We start from the raw sequence: 25,506 nt of genomic DNA, 5'->3' as shown, positions 1-25,506 counted from the left end.
AATACATCATAATTACACAAAAACGTTACACATGTTTAAGTATAAGTAAAGATAAGCTATTATTCTGAAACATTGGGAGTTAACTTAGTGATGCGTTAACATGTACTGGTTAGCAGTACTTCAACTGTGATGCTAGAACACATTATACATTCATGTAGTTTAAACTGTAAATATCGAGTTCATTGTTTGCTTTGCATGTAAAGTGTTAATCTGCGGAGTAACTAGAGGAGCGTGTATTGAGTAAAAATAGAGGACTTACGTATGACTAAGTGGAAATGTTCAAGTATTGTTAAAAATAATTACAGTCTACTAAGTGGTTATCAAAGCCTCAACCCCTAATCAGCATCAAATAAATGAGGAAAATAAGAAATGTTGGGGACTCCAAAGGATTTATCCACACTTTCACAATGTAGCTGAACACCAGAAGCCTCAGATGTGACAGGTGAATAAATGAGAAAGTATCAAACATATCTAATCTTGGCGTCACTAAGAGGATTATATTTAGCAGGCAGTGGGGTATTAAAGTGGAACCAAAAAAAGCATTAAGCCAAAAAAGAAGTTTCCATATAGCTCTTGTTATCTACAGGCCCTGCAAGGCTGAGCAGACTAATCTAAACAAAACAGCATAGAAGGCAGGAAAACATTTATAAGACTCTTTGTAGATTGCCTTGTAAAATGTTGTGAGGCTATCGTCCTCCCTGGTCTCCAACACAAAACAAGCACAAACACTCCTACTCGCCTGTCTTAAGTTGGTTGGCAGTTTTTGTTTTATTTTCTCTGCAGAAGTCAGTAAATACTATGGCAGCCTTTTCTTTATGCTAAAAATGAATTCACTTGAATCCATTTGATCTTTAGATATCCCTGCAACAATGTCTTCCCCAACGTCGACTCCTGGTGGCCGCAAACGAGGAAGGAACACCAACCCCCCCACACGTACGTCCATCTTGTTTTCATATGACTTTCTATGTGTCCTAAATGAAATGAACTCCTGTGCCACTGAGATGTGTGTGTGTGTGTGTGTGTGTGTGTGTGTGTGTGTGTGTGTGTCTGTGTACTGTTATTAACTGGTCTTTGTGTCTTGTGTGTCCTCAGCCAGCAGTGAGGGCCCCACCTCGCCTCCCTCTCAGCGGCGCAGAGGCCAGGACTCCTCTGCCGGGGACCTGATGCCGATGCCCACCTCCCCAGCCACCGACATGCTCAGTCCAGCAGCACCTCAGGACACTTCTCTGCTCTCCAGCCCACGTCCCTCAGGTACTAACACACAAAGTTGTTTTGGTTTGTTTTAGTCTTATCCAGTGGAAATACAGGAACGTTTTAATGTTCTGTTGTTGTGAGACACTTGAGTTAACTCCAGTGTGGTCTTTATTTAACAGTCCTACCCAATGAAGTGGACATGAGCTCCCCTCTGATGTATGGGACCCCCAGCTCCAGGGTTGAAGGGACCCCACGCAGTAGTGTGCGTGGCACCCCAGCCAGACAGCGTCCTGATCTGGGTTCAGTCAGGAAGGCGCCACAAGTCGATCTTCACTCTGAGCCGGTCAGTGGGGGAGTCAGGAATATTCAGAGAATTAAGTTGATAAGGATGACAAACTTGAAACCACAGTAAGTTAACACTTTTTACGTCGTTGTGCAGCCAAGTGCCGATGGTGCCGTAGCCAGCGAGCCAAACGCAGGCCAGAGACTGGTGATCTGGGGGACTGATGTCAATGTGGGGACCTGTAAGGAGAAGTTTCAGGTATGAAATCTGACATTTCAGCTATTACAAGACATTCCCTATTCTTAATACAGAAGAGTTAACCGTTTGTTTTTTGCGTTCAGAGGTTCCTGCAGAGGTTCATTGACCCAACCTCCACTGAAGATGAGAACGCTGGTCTGGACCTGAACGAGCCTTTATACATGCAGAAGCTGGAAGAGGTAGTGTACTTATTTATGTGTTTATTTCATTGTAGTCTGTTGCTCTGAGTGTTATGTGGTATTGTTTAGGCTGATCTAGACTATTATATTTCTCTTTTTGTCTCACAGATCAGTGTTGTCGGTGATCCAGTGCTGAATGTGAATTGTCTGCATGTGCAGTCCTTTGATGCAGATCTCTACAGGCAGCTCATCTGCTACCCACAGGTAATGTCCCATATTTTATAATAATTTCAGTTTGGACAATTTTGACCCAAAATATTTTCCTGCACCATGGTTGCATATGTTTTTGATACATTCTTAAAGTGATTAATTGACCTTTTATTTTGGTCTTCAAGTTAAAATATATTATAAAAACTGACCAGAAATGTACCCAAGTGCTTAAACAGCCACAGAATAATAACTCATTTATTATACTTATGACAGAAAAGGTGTAAGGCCTTCTCACAATACAAACATTTGAGAACAAGCTACACAGTCCTGAATACAGTGGGAATTGATTATTGGGATTATTGTCACACTTTATCTACAGGATGTTTTAACGTCTGTTTTAAGCATCTTTGTCCCGTTGTTAAAGTTTAAATTATACTTAATTTGTCCATATTGATGCTAGTAATTTGTTCCCTTTGCAGGAAGTCGTCCCAACCTTCGACATGGCAGTCAACGAGCTTTTCTTTGAGCGTTTCCCAGACTCCATCCTGGAGTACCAGATCCAAGTCCGCCCCTACAACGCCCTGAAAACCAGAAACATGAGGAGCCTGAATCCAGAAGGTGTGTGGAGTCATTAATCAAACCCATGTCACCAGATAGGTGCAAAATGAAATCACACTTATTAGGACTACCGTACCAACATATTCCATCCCATATTTAGTGTGGGATTTTTGCGAATGTTGTTCCTTGCTTTGATAAAATGTGAGGTATCGGCTTCAGGCTAAAGCTTCTGTGTGCCTTATGTGTTGCCTCCACAGACATCGATCAGCTGATCACTATTAGCGGCATGGTGATCCGCACCTCCCAGCTCATCCCAGAGATGCAGGAGGCTTTCTTCCAGTGCCAGGTGTGCGCCTACAGCACCCGTGTAGAGGTGGATCGCGGGCGCATCGCTGAGCCTGCTGTGTGTCGCCACTGCAACACCACCCACAGCCTGGCGCTCGTTCACAATCGCTCAGTCTTTTCAGACAAACAGATGGTGAGGGTTCAGTGGGGTTGAGGGGTTGGTAATGGGGCAGATTGCTTACAGTCAATGACACCTAATCTGAATATGTTAAATGGCAATTAGTGATGTGTTGCGGTTGAGGTCATGACATCTGTTCATGTATTGATCTCGTTTCACAACAGATCAAAATCCAAGAGTCTCCTGAAGACATGCCGGCTGGTCAGACGCCTCACACAACTATTGTTTATGCTCATAATGACCTGGTTGATAAAGTGCAGCCAGGAGACCGCATAAACATCACCGGTAAGATTTCCTAAATCTCTACTGCGAGTATTTTCATTATCTGCCTGTTGTTTTTTCTGTTAATCGTTTGGTTAATGAAATGTCACCAAATAGAGAAAATTGACCATCACAGTTTGCCAGAGCTGAATGTGACGTCTTCAGATTGCTTTTTTTGTCTTACCAACTTCCAAAAATATTCAATATTCAGTGATTTACAACAGAGAAAAGGCAGCAAATCATAACATAAGAGCTAGATCATATTTCTAATTTTTGCTTGAAAAATTACTTTTCAAACAATTATCAGATTATAGTTGCATATTCATTTTCTGGCTATAGACTGCTCGTTTCAGCTCTAATTGTTTTGTCCAACAAATACTATAAAATGTAAATATATATTTTACTGTGCAGACATTCCTCACATTTGAGAAGCAGGAGCCAGCAAGTGTTTGTTGGAACACTCCTCTCTGGAGCTCATGCAGCGACAGTAAATCAGTCCATGTTTTCACTCATCAATAGACATCCTAACAGCCTTTCACTTGTCCCTGCAGGTATCTACAGAGCTGTCCCCATGCGCGTCAACCCCTTTCAGAGCAATGTGAAGTCTGTGTACAAGACTCACATCGACGCCATCCACTTCCGCAAGACGGACGAAAAGCGCCTGCACGGTTTGAACGAGGAAGCCGAGCAGAAGCTCTTCACCGAAGACCGAGTGCAGACCCTGAAGGAGCTGGCAGCCAAGCCAGACGTCTACGAGCGCCTCTCCTCTGCCCTCGCACCAAGCATCTACGAGCACGAGGACATCAAAAAGGTGTGTGAGTGTGAGAGAGAATGGATGCAAGCCAAAATGTAAGTGTCAACCTGTACAAGCAACCACTAGCAAGAGTGAAAAAAGTCAACAACACAACTCTGTCACACTGATTTACCAATAACAGGCTGGATATTCCATTTAATGCCCAACATGCATTTTAGGACAAGCTAACAGAAATCTAAGGCAGACATTGTGATACATTATAGCAGGAGAAACACAGGTGCATCGAATAAAATTAATGACTCATGTAGGTGTGCTAGTTTCAGGGCTCTGGTATTGTGCGTACTGGCTTACTGAGCTAATAGCCCCTCTCACAGCAGACACGTTGGTATAACATAGCAGGAGTGTAGGAGGTGCAATTGACTGCATTCCTTCTAGGTGAGCTATGGCAAGTCTTATTAAGGTTGAGAAGAATGAGGTGAGATGAGATAAAGTTGTGAGTAGTTTGAGGATTTATTTCCCTCCGTGTTGGTTTCAGGGCATCTTGCTGCAGCTGTTTGGCGGCACTCGTAAGGACTTCAGTCAGACCGGCCGCGGCAACTTCCGCGCAGAGGTGAACATCCTGCTCTGCGGAGACCCCGGCACCAGTAAGTCCCAGCTGCTGCAGTACGTCTTCAACCTGGTGCCCCGCGGCCAGTACACGTCGGGGAAGGGCTCCAGCGCCGTGGGTCTCACCGCCTACGTGATGAAGGACCCGGAGACCAGGCAGCTGGTCCTGCAGACCGGAGCTCTGGTGCTTAGCGACAACGGCATCTGCTGCATCGACGAGTTCGACAAGATGAGCGACAGCACGCGCTCTGTGCTGCATGAGGTCATGGAGCAGCAGACCCTCTCCATCGCCAAGGTATGTTCAACATAGATTAGGAGCATGTAAGACTGAAAACTCAAGCATGTTTTGTTTAGTTACAAAAGGAAATTGGTTGATTCTCACTCTTGTTTTCTGTTTCTGTGTCTGCAGGCTGGAATCATTTGCCAGCTGAACGCCCGCACCGCTGTGTTGGCCGCTGCTAACCCTGTTGAATCTCAGTGGAACCCCAAAAAGACCACGATAGAGAACATCCAGCTGCCTCACACACTGCTGTCCAGGTGAATACCATCAATCGGCATGATCACACTGAAACACCTGATGGAAAATGATTCTCACTAACATCATCACAATTAAAATGTTGCTGAGAGTTGAGATCCTCACACCACCTGCGCCTAAAGTGCGGGTGACTTGGAAACGCATGAATGAGTTAATACAGTAAAAAATAAAATGAGGAACCCAACTCAACTCAAACCCTTTTGAGTGCAGCGTTTCTCGCAATTACCTCTAAATGAGAGTTTACTAATCATCCTCTGCTCATTTTAATCAAAGGTGAACCTTACTTCAGCCCAGTAACAGCAAAATAATAATACTCACATATTCAGTATAGTTCAAAACAAGCTCTCAATTTGACAACCCCTTATTTTTAGTGTCTTTCAGCTTGAAAGAGAAGGCAAATGGGTGATAAATGGGAAATTTGGGCAGGTTAGTGTGACAGTGTGGGATTATCCTCGTCTCTTTGTTGCCTTTTTTCTTTTCCTGCTCAGTTAAAACATGTTACAGTAATGTAGTGATATATCAAGACCAACAGGGACTACAGTATATAGGACGTTTTTCAAATGCTACGAATAAACATCCAACCTAATGTCATCCTTGTTCATAATGTCTCCGTTTTCCTGTCTTTAACACTGCTTTAACGTGCTCCATCAGATTCGACCTCATCTTCCTGATGCTGGATCCCCAAGATGAGGCTTACGACCGCAGGCTGGCCCACCACCTGGTGTCGCTGTACTACCAGAGCGAGGAGCAGATGGAGGAAGAGTTCCTCGACATGGCTGTGTTGAGAGACTACATTGCATATGCACGAACATATATTAATCCAAGGCTGAATGAGGAAGCCAGCCAGGCCCTCATTGAGGTTTGTTTTCTCTTAAGAATTCCCAATGTTTATGTACGTTACGTTGAGTATTTGCAGCGAGCTTTGCCTAATAACACACCCATTGGTCTTTAAGCAATATTTATTTGACGTCGGCTCTCAACTGACGTTGTGCATTTTGGTCCTCAGGCCTATGTGGACATGAGGAAGATAGGCAGCGGTCGGGGGATGGTGTCAGCCTACCCCAGACAGCTGGAGTCCCTGATCCGCTTGGCAGAGGCCCATGCCAAGGTGCGCTTCTCTGAGAAGGTGGAGACCATCGACGTGGAGGAGGCCAAGCGGCTGCACCGAGAGGCCCTCAAACAGTCGGCCACTGACCCCAGAACAGGATTTGTTGACATCTCTATTATCACAACAGGTATGACGCACAAGGCCTTGTGAATATTAACTGCTTGATTTGGAATAATAGAAACTATTTGAGGTATGTGACATGTGACTTTTTTTTTATTTATTTTTTTTTTACTGTTTTCTGACATTTTATTTAACAATTGCATAATTAAAAATAAACTGCAGATAAATTAATAATGAAAATAGTTAGTTAATAATTAGTAGCAGCCCGACTGTGTGTTTGAGTGTATTCATTTGTGATTTCAGGTATGAGTGCTACTGCCCGCAAGCGCAAGGAGGAGGTCGCTCAAGCCCTAAAGAAGCTGATCCAGGCCAAGGGAAAGACACCTGCCATGAAATACCAGCAGCTGCTTGATGACCTCAGAGGACAATCTGAAACTGTAAATATTATATTTTGCCTTTCATCCAATTAAAGTTTTGAAATCAATTCAGAAAAAGGTTATATATTCATTTTCAACTCCTGAGGTATTACAATTTCATAGTGCTTTCTTTTAAAATTTAATTCAGCCAAAGTAAAGAGAGGCTATGAAAGTAGTTGATTAACATTGTCCATTTTTATCAACAACAGCACCACTTCCTGTACTGACTTCCTTCACTGTCACTTTGTTTTCAGGCGATCACTAAGGAGCTGTTCGATGAGGCGCTCCGAGCCCTGGCTGATGAGGATTACTTGACGGTCACTGGAAAGACTGTTCGTCTCCTCGCCTAAGGCACACCCTGTAATTATGTACAGTCCTTTTATTTTAAATCCTATCCTGTGTCGACCTCTTTTCTTGTTCTGTAAAAAAAAAAAAAAAAAAAAGTTTTGTATAATTAAACCACCATATGTTTTCTGGGCGGATTAGATGTTGAATATCCTCGGATTTAGAGACATGATTCAGAATAACCACATGAGTCATTCAAACTTGGTTGTCCTGTTGTGATTATAAAAAATAAAAAAAGAGAAGAGAGCAAATACTTTTTAAAAGAGTAAAAGAATTAAAAGAGCTAATATTTAAAGTGCTTGTATTTCATTTGTTTACCTGTTTTCAATAATCCTGTCCTCTGAGTTGTGGTTATGTACATTGTAATGAATGAGAGTTTGTTTCTCTTGTTTTGTGGGATGTCTTGGGTTGAGTATGTTGCTTTTGTATCCGGTTTCTACTCTGGAAAATGTAGTACTTATTATTTCCACAGAATTGAATCGTCTTTGTAGCTTGCATTGACTACTTGTTAATAGAGGGAAAATAAAATGTTGCTCACTGAAAATGCTTGGAATGTTTCTTGTTTCCAGTGGTTGTAAGTTTTAGTTGAATTAAATTCCATCATATTTTCCTGAGTATCTGTAAACGTTGTTAAAATCAGATAAATCTGCACTCTCTGGCAGTATCACATATACATTATATTATGTTTCGCACCAGGCTGTTCCAGCTCTTCATTGAAACTATGATATTTATTAAATGGAAATATTCAACATGTCCGTCATTTTATACACATAACCTCATAATCGGCCAGCATATTTTGTATATTTGGAAACTTTGGGTTCACCACAAGAACTTCGTAAATTATGTTTGAGGGTTGCAGCAACATGAACTTAAACCAGAGGGGAGTGGGTGAGGTTGAAGAGGTTAAAGATGGGAATGATATTTGTTTGTTCTGTCGTATTTTACTTAAGCAAGACACTGAATTCTCAAACTCGCTCTGGGAGAAGGCATCTACTGTTAAAAATTAACCTTTTCAACTCTAATCTTTTTGTTAACCCACGAAACTTCATCTAAAATTGAAGTGGAGATTCCAACTTTTCTATTCTGGTTTCATTTGAACATTCTGTTGCTATGGAAACTACTCCTGGCAAAGTTCCATGTGGCAGTTGCAGTTTAACGACATTGTTACAAACACAATTTTGTGTGATTTGTAACCAAGCAAATATTCAAAAGCAAATTTTAGTAGTGCCAGAAATCCCTACTCTGCTTTGTGTTTGTGATCTGTCAATTTAGCGTTTGTGTAATCCATTTTCTGCTAAACTAGCCAAATCTGAAGCTAACATGTTGCTACTAAGTAGCGTAATTAACTGTTGGCCTAACTATCATTATGTATTTTACTGTTTTTAGTATTATTATTACTCTTGTGGGCCCTTCCTGTTATGTAACTAATTTGACAGCAAGCTTGTTGTGAAACCAGTTCCCGTGTTACTGCCAATTCATTTATGCAACACCTTTGGCTTAACTTTTGTTTCACCTTTTTTTTCTGATTTTTAATCACTATCATTGAATTTGTTGTCCAATACTGCTTTGCTTGCTTCCACTTACACTTCAAAGACCTCTACTGTCTTCAGCCTTTGTTGGAAGTGTGTTCATCACATAGTTGTGCACCAACCTAACAACAGAAATAGTGAAGGAAGAAGAGTTTAAACATATCAGCCTGAAAGTTACATCTGATGGAATGGTGCAGCCATTAAAAGACACAAAAGAGTCATATTGCTTTGATGATGTGATGTAAAAAGCACATAGTGAATTTGGATATGTCACAAAAAATGCAGCGTGCTTTGTTGACTTTAAACCTGCTTAAATGTTCAAGAGGCTAAAAGTCTAAAATTCAAGTTGTCAGTGGTGTAACTGCTGTCTCTCAGACTACACTGACGGTGAACAGTAAACAATATGAGTGTGAACAGGGCAGCTTGCAGTGCTCTGGTCTGCCGGTGTGATGTTGCCGTCGGTTTTAGGTTTTAACCGATGTGATGTCACAGTTCTGTGTGCTTCTGGACTCGGCTGAAGAAGATGGCGGCCTCCTCAGGTTTGTGTGCCTTCAAATTAACACCTACAGCGACACAAAGTGTGGGCGAAGCCGGGACCGTGCGGTTCTCTTAACCCTCAAACGCGGCGATTTGCTCACTTAAAATGTTTACAAAATTGCTTGGAACTGTAACGTATTCGTAAATACCTCTCGGTAAAGCAATGATCTTCGTTGGTGCCATCTACCTCACGGAGCTAACGTTGCTGTGTTGGCTAACCTAGCTTAAGCGATCGACTAGCTTTCCCCGTGAGTTAGCTGAAACGGTGTTAGAAATAAGCGTCAGTATTGCTAGTATTGACATTATGTGTCACAAATAAAACAAAAGTGCAACCAGTGTAATGCGATATAAACGTTTAATAAGGCTATATGTTCCTCTTTATAGGGGAATTGTAAACAACCGCAGCACTAACTAGCTTAGCTAGTTTGGCGACTAGAATATTCCAACGCCGCGCGGCAGCTAGCGTGTATTCCGTTGTCGTCGGCTGGCTAGTCACTTGATCGGCATAAACGTACTCTTTATTTGTGTTGACTGTGCAGGTACTCGTATTTTGTTTGCCTTAATAGACATTAAGCTGTAGTAATTCAACAGCGACCAATACAATCTGGGGATTTTGACAGCTTCTATGTCAAGCACCGCACAATGCAACAACCTAACGGTAATGTTTCAATGTAGGAACCAGTCCCCCTGCTGCTTTCGTTAGCACGCCATTTGCTAACGGTATTGTCATATTTTAACACGATTTCTACTCCGTAACACTGGGAATAGATACAGGCAATAACTCAGTGTCTGTAAACAAGATAGGTGTTTGCCATTGTAGGGTGGGGGAGTGTAGAAACACTCCAGATTGATGAAACATACTGTTGTTGGCACGCTTCTTTTCAGCATATAGTCGGAGCCCATGTCTTCTTTAGCGCTCTGCAGGAAGCGTGGTTCTCAAACTTGCAAAATGAACTCTTTAAATAACAGACAAACAAAATAATGTTGATATGGTTCAAATTGTCACAAGGTTATTAAGTTATATTCTTCTGCGTCACAATACGACACGGGGATGTTATTACAAAGTGGAGAAACGAGGAAGTGACTTCATAATCGAAACTACCTCAGGACTAGTTGGCGCGACCTGCTAATTCATTTTTAACCTAGCAAGGTTTAAGTTACAAGTGTCACAGATAACATGACTTGAAAAAGACTGGCCTGGTGAGTTTTCTTTTCTTTCTTTTTTTTTTTTGATTAAATGAGTCACTAATTTGACCTGATTTTTAGTCTACAAATTAGCAAATATTCCTGACGTAGCCCGAATTTGTATATTATCATTGGAATTGAATATAATAATGATGAACTAATAATTTTACATATGTTTAAACATTTTGTAGGGACAATTTTACAGTTGAAAAACAACACTAACAGCAAATATAATAGTAAACTTAACTGAAAGTGTACTTATCTTTTTGAGCTGAAACTCAATGATTTAATTCGATTTAAGTCAATTTACAGAAAGTTAATTGGCCAATGTTTTGATTGTCGTCTAATCACTGAAGTTATTTTTCAAGCTAAAATGCAGAACATTTGATGCTTCCAGGTTCTCAAATGTGAGGATTTGCTGCTTTTCCTTTGTCCTACACCACAATAAATTGATTATTTTGGGGTTTGGACTGTTTGTCACACAAAAAAGCTATTTGATGACATTATTTTGGGCTTTAGGAAATGTTTGACCAGTAGTTTTTTTTATAGGCCAAACAATGAATCTGTTAAATAATCGGAAGATTAATTGAACGTTAATAGATGTGTGATGTGGCCCTAGTATCGTAAGCATTTCTGGGCAGCAGTTTCTTGTTACGTGGTGAGCTAAAATTAGTCGATGATATTGGTCTCTTTACTCAGTGTTTGCATGTGGATAAAGGACTGAAATCTTCTTGTGAGCAAATGCAAATTAACAACTTGTGAGTAAATGCCTTTTAAGAAAATGGGAGAGCAAATGTGCCACTTAAGAATCAATTCTTCATTGTGGCCACTGCACACCAGATGTGAAACATTGATTTTAAAAAGTGATTTATGAAGGCTGACGGTGATGGATGTTGTCTGAGATTGGAGGAGGTGAAATGAAGGATGACGGGGTAAAATTTGAATGTTTCACTGTGTCTTCTGTCTCAGTCACAAGGCCTTTTTAAAATCCCTTTTTCACTTTCCCTTCTGTGAATTTGTCAGCAGTGGTTTTACTTAAGTGCTGTCCCCGCAACCTCCACTCCACACCTCCAGTCATGAGCTGTAAGTGGTTGATCATTTACACCTCCGTGAGTGCCTGTCAGGCTGTATGTAATGCCAACATCTGAACTGTCTTCCAAGAACATTTCCCCAGTAGCCGAACACTTTGATTGACTAGTCTTGAATGATGTTATTATCGAGTCAGCTGTTACAACATCGGTCATATGACGAGTGGATGTTGCCCTGAATCATTTTTTAAAAATCCGCAGTATAGCCCATGGGCTCCAAATCTCATGACTGTGTCCAAAAGGCTGTCAAGAGTGCAGAATTTTATTAAGCTTCAATGTTCAGCAGCATCAGATATCTTTTAGTTAATGTCTTGTGAACAGGGTATCAAATTAGATGCAGATCCACAGAAGGTAGATCAGGATGTGCCATGGCCATGTGTCTGTCAATCTATTGAGTCATTTCTTGTATCAACCAGTCCTGTCTTGCACATGTTTAACACCCTTACTCCTTTTGAATGCATTACTTTTCTATGATTTAGAAAGATGAATGTGTGTCTGCATCAGCTTTCATGAAGGGATGCACAGATTGAGCACCAAAGGTGACAAAACACTTCAACACAACTAATGTTGCATTTCTAATTTAATTTTAAGGCTGCAAGTAACAACTATTTACAATTAAGGATGGAACTAATTATTTTCCTCATGGATTAATCTGTCAAGGGTTTTTCTATTTATTGATTAATAATGTCTTAAAAATGGCAGTGATTTGTAAAAAATGTCATAATTTCTCAATCTCACAATTTTGTCTTAGAATTGTTTTGTCAGACCAAAAGTCTAAATGAAAGATATTTAATTTACAAAGAAATAACAAAGAAAAAGTCCTTTATGAGATTCTCTTTATATAGACTGTATACTCTTATTGTTCCCAAATCCCATGAAAAGATCAAAACCAACAATGTATTGGTGGTTTGTCGTCTTACAGTACATTTTGACTTCAATACCTACCTGACTGTGGCTCTCAGCCATTGCTTCCTACTGAAGGCGTAAATCTAAAGCCTTTTTATTTCAGGCTCATTGGTTTCATAAAACAGCCGGGCACTGTAGATTTTAGCAAAAGTTATTCAAAGAGGAGGAAATGGTGCTATTTTCAGCAGCAGATTAATACACATTTGGTGCTCTTGTGATTATTTCCAGCAGCAGGATGGTATATGCGGGATTGACTCAAAATAAACTACAGTGCCCATCATAATGTAGGAATATGTCACCCAGTGCAGCAGTGTGGCTCACTGATGTGTTTTTAATAGTTTTTAGACAACAGTGGAGCAGACGAATAAGCTGTATCAGGCTTTGGCTGTACACACACACACACACACACACACACACACAAAATACTAGTTGGTAGGATCAATCATTGTTTTCATAATTCATATTCTGTTTTTCTTATTTTAGGAGTTAAAGTCCCACGCAATTTTCGCTTGTTGGAGGAGCTTGAAGAGGGGCAGAAGGGCGAAGGCGATGGCACAGTCAGCTGGGGCCTCGAGGATGACGAAGACATGACTCTCACACGGTGGACAGGCATGATCATTGGACCAGCAAGAGTAAGCAGAGCAGCATGTAGACCGTCATTCCAGTACCGTTGCCTAATCTGGATACTATAACCGAAGTAAATGTTTTTCTCTACTTCTTTTGTTTTTCAGACCAATTTTGAGAACAGAATATACAGTCTGAAAGTGGAATGTGGATCCAGATACCCAGAGGCAGCCCCGACTGTTAGATTTGTAACAAAAATTAACATGAATGGGATAAATAATTCCAACGGGACGGTAAGTGTCATCCCAAATCTGACAAGGTTATGTCTGAGTGTTGCTTTGTGCCGTATCATTTGTTGAACTCAGAAATTGTTTTGCGTTGCAGTTTTGTGATGCTCAGATGTGATCTGTGCAATAACTCACTGTCAGCACTCCTGTCACAATGACTGAGTATGTGTTTGTTTTTCTCTCTCTCCTTTTTTGTCTCACAGGTGGATTCACGTAGCATACCAATATTAACAAAATGGCAGAATTCTTATAGCATTAAAATTGTTCTTCAAGAGTTAAGGCGTCTAATGATGTCCAAAGAAAATATGAAGCTTCCACAACCACCAGAAGGACAAACCTACAGCACTTAATCGTAATGGATTGTTTCGACCCTCTGTCTTAAACCTTACTCTCTTAGAAATATTGTGTAAAATCATCAAGAGGCTCACTTCGCACATCAACAATATCGTCTGCAAGAGCAAGATTGGACTTTCTTATTACATAGCTCATTGAAAAAGAAAATGTCCCTGCGGTTAAGCACTGAATAGATAGTTAAAAGACTACAAGACCACAGTTATCCGCCTTTAATAAAGTTACTTTAACAATGACTTTTATGTTCGACGTGTTCCAGCTTGAGTGGGCTTGAAGAGGGAAGCATGAGGCCACGCAGAGGCTGTACCAGAGTCCCAATACTTTTATGTTCAAACGACTGATCACTGAAATAAATGACAAGATGTGTGTTTGAAGGCATGTTCTGTAACTAATACCTAGTCAAAGAGAAGCCACACTTTTTGAGTTTAGTCAAATTTAGCAGGTTGAAATATCATGCAGATAACTGAAAATTGAACTGTGGCTGTAGTCTAAAAGTAGTGTCACAAGGTAAGAAAGATTTTTTTTATAGATATATATATATATATATATATATATCTGTATTTGACACGATACCAATATGTTTCTGTTCTGCAGCTCTTTGACATGTAACAGACGTTGAAGCCTGTTCTGTTCTGAAACCCTTGCATTTAACTTCTAGTGAAAATGGCAGGTGTATGAACTTGTGATTTTCTGAAATTAAAATCACTGCAAAAAAAAAAACCCAAACAAAAACAAAAACCCAAGGTTGAAGTTTATTTGACTCCACAGCTGCACCTACAGTTGCTGGTTTTCCCACAAGAGGGCCTTAGCTGACAAGTTGACTCCTGTTGGCAACTGGAAGCACGAGTCATGTATTATGTTGTGAGCAAGCTCTCGCTGTCACTGTCGGACCATGTAATGGAAACCAGGTTAATGAAACTGCTGGGTAACACCACTCTGCAGATATTTGATATGTGACTTGTGCTCATTACAATAATATAATCAAAATGCCATTTATTATACACTGCAGTTGTCATTCAGTGGCATATTTACTAGATGAACAAGCCTGTTAATGATTGACAGTCCATCCAAACCTTGTCATATTGTGTGTAATTCTTGCTTTAGTCTGTGAACACTGCACAGTGTTTGCTAGTAGATATCCAATGTGGCTGTGAGAAGCAAGGCTACTGTTCCCTCTGAATGTGACCTTCTGTTGCTTTTCAGCTGTTTGATTATTCATAAAGTTTAATTAACCAAATGGGCATTTAAAAGGAATTCACTGCAGATGGCGCAATCTATCTTTAGTACGCACAGTTTGTTTATCTGTTTAGAATAAATGTGTATTGCTAAACATTAAGTTGCTGAAGCATCTTTTGAATTAAAAATTTTAAACCTTATTTATCAGCAAAATTGAGCAGGACCACATTCTTTGTTCCAGTGACAGCTCGGGACACTATCTGGTCTGTGAGGGAGGGTTAATAGTGTTTTTGGGAGAATTTCTGGCATTTTACATTCCCATTATCCACTGACACCAGACTCAACTTATTTCATGAGGATTAATATTTGATGGACCAGCTGCAAGAAATAAATGTACCATCAATTCAGTTTTTTCTTGCATCCAGAGCTTGTGACATTGACCCAATATTGGGAATTAGATGGATGTTGAATTTGAAAGCTGCAGGGCCCTCTTTGTAAACAACTCTTGATGAATCTGTGTCCTCAAAAGCATTCAAGGCCTCAAGACAGTGTGTCTCTGTGACATCTAAAAATGATGAACTGTGGTGGCTTCCACATTCGACCTGTTTGACCTCCTGGCCGTATATCTCCCTCGCTGCAGCAGAGCCTGACTTGGGGCAGCTTGTCTTGTCTCGGGGGCTGGGACGAGCACACGTCTGTCGGCCACGTTGACCCGCACAGCAACACTGTCACTGCAACATGGCAAGAGCTTGAGTTGAGAGTTGGTGATGATTCAAAAATACCCCCTGAAGAAACAAGATTTTACTGGGGTCACATACTTTATAGTGTATGTAATCTCAAGACAGCTGACTTGCATAAAGATAAATAGACCCACAAAGGCATCTTGTCTCTGTATGTTTTACTTTATATACACTTGTATGAGCACAAGTAATAAAGCAACATATATATATACAGAAAGAAAACATACTTGGATTGTGAACTTTAGGAATTAATCAACCATATATGCAGCATTTGCATATCAAAAGTCACAAATTTTAGCTATTTTCATTTTCAAACCACATTTGCATAGTGTGAGCTTTGATGTGTATTTGGTTGCACTGCAATCGCTTGACTGCTTCTCCATGTCCAATCAACACAGAGCTCTGTCCCCTAGAGGGCGCTCCACACTCATGTATGTCCTTGACAGGGCTCTGTGTCGGGGCTTCTGTTTAGAGGACATGACTTGTCTGAAAAGGCAGTACCACTGTGATGCTTCCAGGCTCCATTTGTGCATGTTGTCATTATTCTTTAGAGAAGTGACGTGCTTTGCAGTTTGCTGTAGGGAACTACAGCCCAGCTGTTTGTAGGCTACTGTCACAAGGGCTCTTTGCTGGTGTCCCCGTGTGTCCTCATGAGGCCATTGAGGTTGGGCACGTCGATGGATAAGTAAGGCAGCATTTGTACTATGAAGCCATTAGATGTCTGAATGCGAGCAAGATTTCTTCTTTCAATTTGTGCGAGTGTGGGTGTGAGATGAGTCAGTGTTTGCTGCAGAGGATGACCTTGCTCTTCCTCAGTCTGAGCAATATGAGATTTGACTTTCTAGAAGTGACAGTTAGTATATGGGACTAGCCTCCATCAGCTATACTCTCCCTGCGTGTTGTTTTGTTTATTTTTCCCCCACTCCTCTCGGAAGTCATGAATATGAAATCAGAAGCGGCTTGTGTTGCAGCCAGTTCACTCGGCAGCACAGTCATCCCCAAATATAAAAGAGACAGCCCCAGGTTACACAGGCTTATTCCTTTATTCACCACATGTATTTCCAGAGTAGACTTCTCCGAACCTTTGCTCATGATAACTACACGTTTTTGGAGAATCTCAATTGAATGGAAGTAGGAAATCCTGACTATTTAACCTCCAGCCCCATCAGACTAATCTGAATTTCAAACTCAGGCACCTGCACCAAAGCACCAGCTGAAGCAATGCTGGAAGCTCACTGAGCTTATAACACTTCTACCACCCGGTTTATTTTGGTTTCTTTATAAGGTGCCATCCGGGCAAAAATAAAGAGTTATATTGCTTTGGGTTGGAAGGGACTGAAGGCAGAGAGCCGGAGGGAGCTGTTAGGTGATCTAAGATGGGAAGGAATGTGGTGAGGACGACATACGTCTTGTCTGCCGGCAGACTGCTGGAACCAGGCCTCTGCTCCCAGAGCTCTCACCTTTTGCCCTGAGGGGCCAAAGGTCATGTCTTGCGTCTGTTGATACTGTAAAAAGCTTTGTCTTCTTTATGGCCACCGAAGGGAGAAGGTGCCTGTCTTCATGAGGAACCCCATTTGTCACCATTCTTTAAGTCCTCGTCAAAACTTACATGTACACAAGAGAGCTCATGAAATCTGTGGCTTCAGATTAAAAAATAAAACCAAATGTGACAAAAGATTTAGTTTATGTGAGAGGGGGGGGGGGCAATAAATCACTACACAACTACAAAAATGTAAAGGATAACACAAGACTTGTTTCCATTGTAGTACTTAATGTAAAGATAGCAATGTTTGGGTGACTACTCGATATACTACCAACAAACCAACACAATAAGTACCTATATCCTCACCAATAATATCACTCCAAGTCAAATATCTCTAAAATAAATGATAAAAAAGTACATAAATTATAAGTAAGATGATCGTTTACAAAGTTTCCCATAAGCCAGAATTTGACATTTGTCTCTTATTTTTTAATGTGTAAAGGTAACTTAATCCAGTTCCTGGCACCACAGGACCTAAAGCAACAAGTACCCATATTGGTATTAACCTTGGAAATCACAAGTCTGCAACACTAGCTCTTGAGTCTGAGTTCCCCCAACCCTACAGGATACTGGTCTTTGAGATACTCAGGGCTCTGTTGTTATAAATATTATGTACTGCACTGCGTTGTAATTCTACGGCTCTATCCTTCAGTGGTATTGATGTTTGCCGACATATTCTCTTTGGTTCAAACCCAACACATCCTTGACTAAGTTGTTCTGAGTGAACTGTAGTTTGTCTTTAATCCGGCATCAATAGATTGTTTTGGCCACTTGTGCAACAAACTTAAAACAACACTAATATATTATTACTTTCTAAAGTTAATATGGCGAATGTGGTAGCAAACAGTTGCCTATTTACACATCCAATAGGCTTGGAGCAACATTAGCACTCATTTGTGAGTTGTGTTTCTGGCCATCTGGTGAATGTAAGTCCAATATTCACTCTCTTTTTGCACTGTTTTGGTCTCCACCAGCTCCTGAGAGACATGTCTGGCTCTAGCTGCTCCGCTATGTTCACCAGCTAGTCGCTAACTGTGCCTGTCTGCTGTTTGGTGCTGAGAAGGGAGTGCACAGTGGGTTTATCAGAGCTTTTCTTTTTGATGAGAGCAGTGCGAGTGAACCAAAATAGTAAAGTTGTGGTACATAAAATCAAAACAATGAGCTGAAAGATGGTAAAATGCTCTGTAGAGATGTGGGGAACTGTTAAGTAAGTCGGAAGCTACTTCTCTGTGGATTCATCACAGTGATGACCCCATTCACATTACACGTAGTTGTTTAATCCAGTGTTTAAATAAAATGTTCATTAGCGCAGCTTTAAGTGTCTTCATCCTGACCCTCAAATCATGAACAGGTTGAATAGTCAAAGCAATTCAAAACCAGAAAATTGGCCACCAGTCTTCAACTTCCTTTATCAATTAAATGAGATTTTCTTAGCCAAAACAAATGAGGTTTGTTGTTCACCTTCCCCAGGGTCTTGAATGCCATGCTCTCTGCACCCACATTACAGTCCAACAAACATCCTAGAAAAATAACAGAGGATTTTTAAGAAACAATGAACTTAGCATGCTTTGCTTAGGTTTTGATCCAAATATTGCACAGGTTTAACCAATAACTAAAGATGGAGAAATGTATTATTTAATCAGAAACAATAACACTGTTTGCTTAAGTTAATTACCCACATGGACAGTTTTTGGGGGGCTTGGGAAACAGTGTGTCTGTTGAGTGTTTAAGTGCTGTATTTACAGTGAGATAGATGAATGGCCTCCTCTCTCGCTGTGAGAAAAGAGACAGATTGGAAACACATGTCTTGTTGCACTGCCGGCTCTCTGGGCTATTGACATGCACTTCACAGAGCCATCCACATTTGGATACGCTGCCGCAGCAAGCGCTCGAGGTCATTTTTATGCTCACTGATGTTAGACTATAAGACTCGCAGAATGACAGTATCAAGTTATAGGAAAGCTTTGGTTTGAATGTGCTGTCAGCGTATGATCTATGGATCACGCTATCTGGAACACAAATTTAAAAGTCAGCGTGTTGCTTGTAACTGCACAACCTCGTCTCGGGTCAAAGTGACACAGAACAGGGCTTCTTACAAAATGTTGCAAAAAGCAGGAAGAAAAAAAAATAAAAACGACCAAATCGTCTGTCTGTGTACTCACTGCATTCCAGGTTATTTATACAGAGTGAAAAAACTGTGTAGACTTCATGTCTCTACTTGGTGAGAACTATTAAATTACTGGTGGATGTTTTTAATTACTTCACATAAATGTTGGAACACAACACTTCTCCAGTGTTTGGAGGAGGAGGGGGGGGTCTATAATGTCTCACATGTTTAGGGAAGCACTGGCTTGCACTTAATCATGGTGGTCCCTGTGTGATTCTGGCGTTGGAAATGTGGCTTTGTGAGAGAAAAGTGAGCATTCCTTCTGCTGGCGCAAGGGAGAGGAAATGGGTAATAAAACCTGGAAAAAAAAGCCTCGGCGGCATGCTGGAGCCAGTGATTCTGGGATCCACTTAATTGCGCTTAAATGAAAAAGATTTTTGGCTTCCCATTTGCTGTGTTTAAAGAAAAGTCAAGTCAAATCCCACATGTATACCAGCCAAGCGGTGACTTCTCATTCAGCAGTATGAGCACTAATCCCTCTCCTTCAGTGGTGCCATCGGTAATATTATTATTAATATTGAGAAAGCTGCTGTTCACAGTCAGAAAACGCCAGAGGAGGCAGAAATTCAGATCTTTTGCTCATTTACTGAGGCCAAAGAGTCACTGGGGAAAGAGGATATCAATACTAGTTTGTTGAATGTTTTATCTCTCCGACAAATAAATATCTTTGCTTTGAAATTAGTAATGGCAAGGCTGTTTTTCTTGGCTATTTTATGATATTTGGGAAGATGGTGTTATATCAAAGACGTTGCAATAATTCTCCTTATAGCTATACAGGTAGCCATGCACTTTGGGGGAAGAAGTATTCAGATTTTACTTAAGCAGAAGAACAGAAGTATTAGCAGCAACATGTACTTAAAGTATTAAAAGTGAAAGTACTCATTAGGCAGCAGAATGGTCTCTGTAAGTGTTACATCATAATATTGGATTATTAATACTGCAAATTGAAACTAAAATTAACTACTTTATATACTGTTGTGTAATTTGTGGTATATTTTGTATGTTGGCCTAAAATCTTAATCTGCAAAATAACTAGTAACTATAACTGTCAAATAAAGTAAAAGTAGTAAAAGGAGTAGAAAGTACAATATTTGCTGCTGTAATGTGGTGGAGTTGAAGTATAAAATACCATAGAATGCAAATACTCGAGTAAAGTACCCCCAAATTTCTACTGAAGTGCAGTACTACTTAGCTACTTTCTGCTGCTGAACATGAGTCTTTTTTCGCATCCTATTGTAGTGTCATTTTTTCCAAGAGTGCGACCTCCTGTTGAATAAAATATTTTAGCAAGTCTTTTCCGTGTTGCCATCATGGGCCATTTTTGTTTCCAAGTGTGATGACCGGGTGTGAAGATGCCACTCAGCGAGCCATTAAGGCCTGAAGTGCCATGCTAAGCTGTCATGTCGTGTCAGCCGCTTCTTTTGTACTCATTAATTGTTGAGAGAAGTGTGTCACATCCTGTCAGGCTGACTGCTGGTGTCCCTCTGGTCACCCCTCGGTGCCCGCTGCCTGTTGATGCTATTGTGGCAGCGATGGCCGCAGAGGAGAGGAGAGCCGGGCCCTGCAGGATGTGAGACAATACTGGGAAGGAAGAGGAGGGAATCCCGGAGCTGTGTGCAGAAGCTCAGTCAGCCGAGTGTCATTCCCCTGTGACCCCCCCCTCCCCCGAAGATAGACTTTGTCATCCTCTCACCTTTGTATGTGCAGGGACTGAGAATGAAGTTTGCCTAGCTTCCTCACAGGGTTTTTTTTTTAAACAAGTAATATATAAACCCTTAATAAATGATTTATAACCCCCTATAAAGTAGTTCTACGCAGATATAAGAACATTAGTTGCATGGAACCTAAACTCCTTGTTTTTTTTGTTTAGAATAAATATATGCTCCTAATAATTTAGCTCAAAATAATTACTTGAATGCCACACCTGCATTATTTAAAGTTTGTAGTGTTTTTTTTGTGTGTGTGTGTGTATTTGTCATCTTCATCATCAGTTATCAAACTTGCAAATATTCGAGTCTATCTCTTTAAGTTATGCTGCTTAGCTGCTAAGCTATCTAAGCTACAGTACTGTTAGCTAGCAAGTGAATGTTATTTAATGATTTAATTACAATAGCACATTTTCTGTCATGTCATTTTAATTTTTAATTAAAGTGTAAACGTTATGTAAAAAAGCTATCAATTTAATGATATCAATTTAAAGTTTGCAATGTTTATTTCTCATTATCAAACTATTACAGTCTAGCTCTCTAGGTCATGGTACTTAGCTACTAACCAAACTTAAGCTACAGATATCTCAATAACTTGTTTACAAATACATTAATAAACACTTAACAAGGCTAACTACACTAGCGGCTCTTTGAGGCTGCTTATGCACAGCGGTGCTCTGAGCTAAATGCTAATGCCAGCATGCTAACAATAAGGCAGTATTAACATGCTGATGTTTTGCATGTTTAATGTTTACCGTGGTCACCATTCTAGTTCAGCGAGTTAGCGTACTAACATCTGTGTAATAGCACTAAACACAAAGTACAGCGCACACAGATGGGAGTGTCGTTAGTTCTGCAGTTATTTAGTCATAAACTGTACTGTATGATGATGGCGATGAGGAAAAGTCAGGGATCACCAAAATGATTGCAGTTCATCCTGTGGCTGACATGAATGTGTGTAAATTTCATGAGAATCCATCCAATAGTAGTCAATTTTGTTCAAAACTACAAATATCAATCTCATTTTGACACTGAGGAAAAGTCAGAGGATCACTAAAGTCAGTAGGATTCATCCTCTGGGCACCATGAGTGTCTGTACAAAATAGCAATCCATCCAATAGTTACAGACCAACATTACCATCCCTAGGGCCACACTGCTAGCATGGCTGCTTATAGCTGTTTACAACTACATTATAGTGTTATAAACCATTTATTAATCATTTATACTGCTTATAAATGCTAAATAGGGGGCTTAATGTAAAGTGTTATAATTCACCTGCTGTTAGTTTAAAGCCAAGGCTTGAACCTCTTAAGAGATGAAATATAATCCAAATGAAAGATTTTATGACACCTCCGCGAGCTCAATGCCTCACTGCTGCCTGACTGTAGAGACCCAGACCCTGTGTGCTCATGTTAAAGCAAAAAGCAATTACATGTTTCCACAGGCAGTTTCACCACATATAACACTGCTTAAGGATACTAGCAGTGACCATTTCTGTCTGACTGAAACACACAGCGTCACAGCGTGCGTGCTATTATGAACCACTGCGCATGAATCAATGCTCAAGCAGTGATGGACTACATGGCGCGGATGGAGAATTAATGAAGAAGAATCTGCGGTGTCGGGATGCGGTCGCAATTTGCTCCTGCTGAGTGGCTGAAATGCAGTCACACAATAAAAAAAAAATGCAAGACCGACCTTTTAAGGTTCTGCCTCTGGCCACTTGAAAACGTGTCTCTCAACCACAAAAGATGATGCACTGTATTGCACTACAGACAAGCGGGGGAGCAAAATAGATGTCCAAATATTTCCATGGCTCCTGTGGCCTTCTGCTTGCATAGTCCTGGCATGAGCTCATCGGTGTGCGGCTAGTTTGTGCTCCCTCAGCACTGTTCTTTCCCAGTCTGTAAGTATCAATGTCGAAGCTAACTAGGCATTGACAAAGTCCTCTGAGCTCCCTTTCCCACTACCCACTAGACTGTGGCTCCACTTGGTATTGAGGGTAGAAGTATTCATAAAGGCAGATTATATCTTGGTGTCACCTAATACTGAAAAAGTGCAGGTCATGCTCTCAGGTTTGACTTAATATTTGGAACACTTTACTCTGTTCAGTGGGCATCCTCGGCCAGGAGTCTGGATGATAGCGCCATTCATCATCAGTTGCATTAAGGTATGCATTCTTTGTGGTCTGTAATGTCTTTTTAAGTGAGCTTACTGTATGAAACAGTTATGTCTTTGATTCCTCCTCAGTAGTTATTTTTGTAAGCTCAGATCCAAATGGAAAAAGTCGTCAGAAAACGTTGAGAGGACCCTCTTTTGGGGGATAAGCATTCTTTTCAACTGCAGTTCAAATCTCCCAAAGAGCGACTCTCTTGTGGTATTTAACCAATGAATAAATTGACATGAAATGTATTCCTGATAATGCAAACACTGGGAACAGAGGAGCCAGAAATAACTCTCGCAGGCAAGATGTGGAAGAGATTAAGGCTTAACCAAGGAAATAAGCGAGTGGAGGCGGGAGGTTTGGAAAATGAGATGAGGGGGAGGAGGGAAAGAGGAGAGGTAAGAGGAGGTGAGGAGATGGTGTCTGCAGGGGTGAGTGTGTATGTGTGTGGGGAGTCCATAGAGGGTTTCGGAGAGTGAGTCGACAGGCGAGAACTTAGCCGAGGGGGGGGTGGCGGCCCTGTGAAAAGGAACTCATAAAAGTCACATTTGTTGGTGATGCATGAGGAAGTGAAGCCAGCTTTGGCACATGTGTCTGTGGTGCTAAATTAACTGTTAACACAAATAATCAAAGTGCAGGGCCCATTGAGCGCTGGCGCCAGTGAAATGAGGGGGAGAGGCTGGCTCGCTTCTCTCTGAGAACTTGCAGCAGACTAGTAGTGAGCTAGCAGGTGGAGGTCTACCAGGGGCTTTCACAGGATGGAAGTGCTTACAAAACAGGCTGACCAGCCCACTGACAGAGGAAAGCACCGCCGCACTCCTGCTTTCCAGCTATTGTGTGGAAGCGTGCTTCTCTTTTTAGATCTTTTCTTTGTGAAGCCTGACATCTCAGAGTACCAAAGGACATGGCACCAGCAATTACCTCCATGACTGGCTGATGGTAATTAAAATGCCACTATTGTGACCTTGAGAGTTTTTGTTTTTTTATCCCACACATGAGGTCCAAAACAAAGTGGACGTCCACTCTGCAAGAGCAAGCCTCGATTTGAGTTTATCTCCTCACTGCTGATATGGGCTTTTAATGAGAGTCAACATCCCTATTGAGTTATACAAGTGAAAGAACATATCCTCTCACTCCTCCTGGAACAAGTTAAAACAAGCTGTAACAGTCTGTTTGCTTGTTGTCATACAACATGAGGAGTACTTTTTAATGTCTATTTTGTTCTCAATTTTACTTTCCCAGTGCACAGTCTGCGGTAATTAAGTATCTCAATGCACACTGTACTGTGTACAATTGTGTTTGCGACAAATAAATCTTTGAATCTTGAAAATATGAAAGCAAAGCCCCTGAGATAAAACTGTATTAAATGATAATCAGCTAGGGACAAAAAGCAATCAAACACTTCAAAAACTTCATTTAAACTGATATTTTGTGAAATACATGATCTCAGCCCCATGAACCAAAGAACACGGTACTGAGTTAAAAAGTAAACAGATCAAGATGTAGTTGTGTTTGCAAAGTTCAAGTCACACATGATACCTTTGATGCCTTTATGCAAAATTAAACAAATGAGCTGCATTTAAATTTGTGATCATAAGAGTAATCTTTGTCTTTACGAGACCATTTCAGCTCTAGCTTTCCCCCTGCCAAAAACAGTCAAGTCGTGAGGGGAAAATAAATACAACAATTTGGAAAAAGTAATACCCTGCAGCTTTGTGACATCAGCACAAAAGAAGCATGGCCCCTGATGCTCTCCACTTCCCATGCAGCCCACAACTGGGCCGTAGACCGAGGTTGCCTGGCGCCACAGTCATCATGTGTGTCAGTCACTTGCAAAACTCACTGTTTTCCTTAGAGGATGAGCTAAGCTCCTCCTTTAGCCCTAACGATTTATTTTAGACTCTAGCGTCCAGAGACCCCCTTTCTTGAAATCCCAGTTTATCTTGGCCATGTTGTTTCAATATGAACCAATCAGCTTAGCCTCCAGAGGAATGTCCCCTGAGACTCGCCTTGGTTTCCCAATAGGCCCATTCATTTTGAGGACACAAGTTTAACATCTGGTTTGTATTAACGCTCCCTACAATAGCTCTCATCTTGGGCTCAGTCACACAGGAGGAACAAGAGGGCAATCAGTCCCTACAGAAATATTATTTGATACTAATACATTTGAAGACATGATTAGCTAAGTATTGTAGTGAAGTAGTCTGTGAGATAACATTATTTAAACAAATAGTTTGACATTTTGGGAAAATAGTTAGCTAAGAAGCTCGATACCACTCTAACATCTGTACGGTAAATATGTAACTGGTGCCAGCAGCCAGTTAGCATAGCTGAGCATAAAGACTGGAAACGGGGAAGCAGCTAGCCTGGCTCTGTCCTATGGTAACAAAAT

General features: G+C 40.9%; 2 protein-coding genes across 6 annotated transcripts; both read left to right on the top strand.

The window, feature by feature from the left end:
* The first annotated feature begins 854 nt into the window (after window positions 1-854).
* Window positions 855-7,714, top strand: mcm4 (minichromosome maintenance complex component 4). Its single transcript, XM_070919306.1, has 16 exons — window positions 855-933; window positions 1,093-1,251; window positions 1,374-1,537; window positions 1,634-1,735; window positions 1,819-1,914; window positions 2,023-2,118; window positions 2,544-2,682; window positions 2,880-3,100; window positions 3,250-3,370; window positions 3,898-4,157; window positions 4,636-5,001; window positions 5,116-5,243; window positions 5,893-6,100; window positions 6,248-6,476; window positions 6,713-6,846; window positions 7,080-7,714. The coding sequence occupies exons 1-16, from the start codon at window positions 870-872 to the stop codon at window positions 7,173-7,175; spliced, it is 2,583 nt and encodes an 860-aa protein (XP_070775407.1). The 5' UTR covers window positions 855-869; the 3' UTR covers window positions 7,176-7,714.
* Window positions 7,715-9,192: 1,478 nt separating this feature from the next.
* On the top strand, window positions 9,193-13,853 carry ube2v2 (ubiquitin-conjugating enzyme E2 variant 2). 5 transcript variants are annotated; one of them, XM_070918315.1, is made up of 4 exons: window positions 9,193-9,238; window positions 12,899-13,047; window positions 13,147-13,272; window positions 13,470-13,853. In XM_070918315.1, exons 1-4 carry the CDS (start codon window positions 9,223-9,225, stop codon window positions 13,614-13,616), a joined length of 438 nt encoding a protein of 145 aa, XP_070774416.1. In that variant the 5' UTR covers window positions 9,193-9,222; the 3' UTR covers window positions 13,617-13,853. The 5 variants fall into 5 exon arrangements, with proteins under 5 accessions (XP_070774416.1, XP_070774417.1, XP_070774420.1 ...); XM_070918316.1 differs by having other exon boundaries at window positions 12,899-13,059; XM_070918317.1 differs by having other exon boundaries at window positions 9,223-9,238; window positions 12,902-13,047.
* The last annotated feature ends 11,653 nt before the right edge of the window (window positions 13,854-25,506 follow it).

The sequence above is a fragment of the Enoplosus armatus genome, chromosome 14 (assembly GCF_043641665.1).
Source record: "Enoplosus armatus isolate fEnoArm2 chromosome 14, fEnoArm2.hap1, whole genome shotgun sequence".
Taxonomy (NCBI): domain Eukaryota; kingdom Metazoa; phylum Chordata; class Actinopteri; order Centrarchiformes; family Enoplosidae; genus Enoplosus; species Enoplosus armatus.
This window is presented reverse-complemented; position numbering and strand designations above follow the sequence as displayed.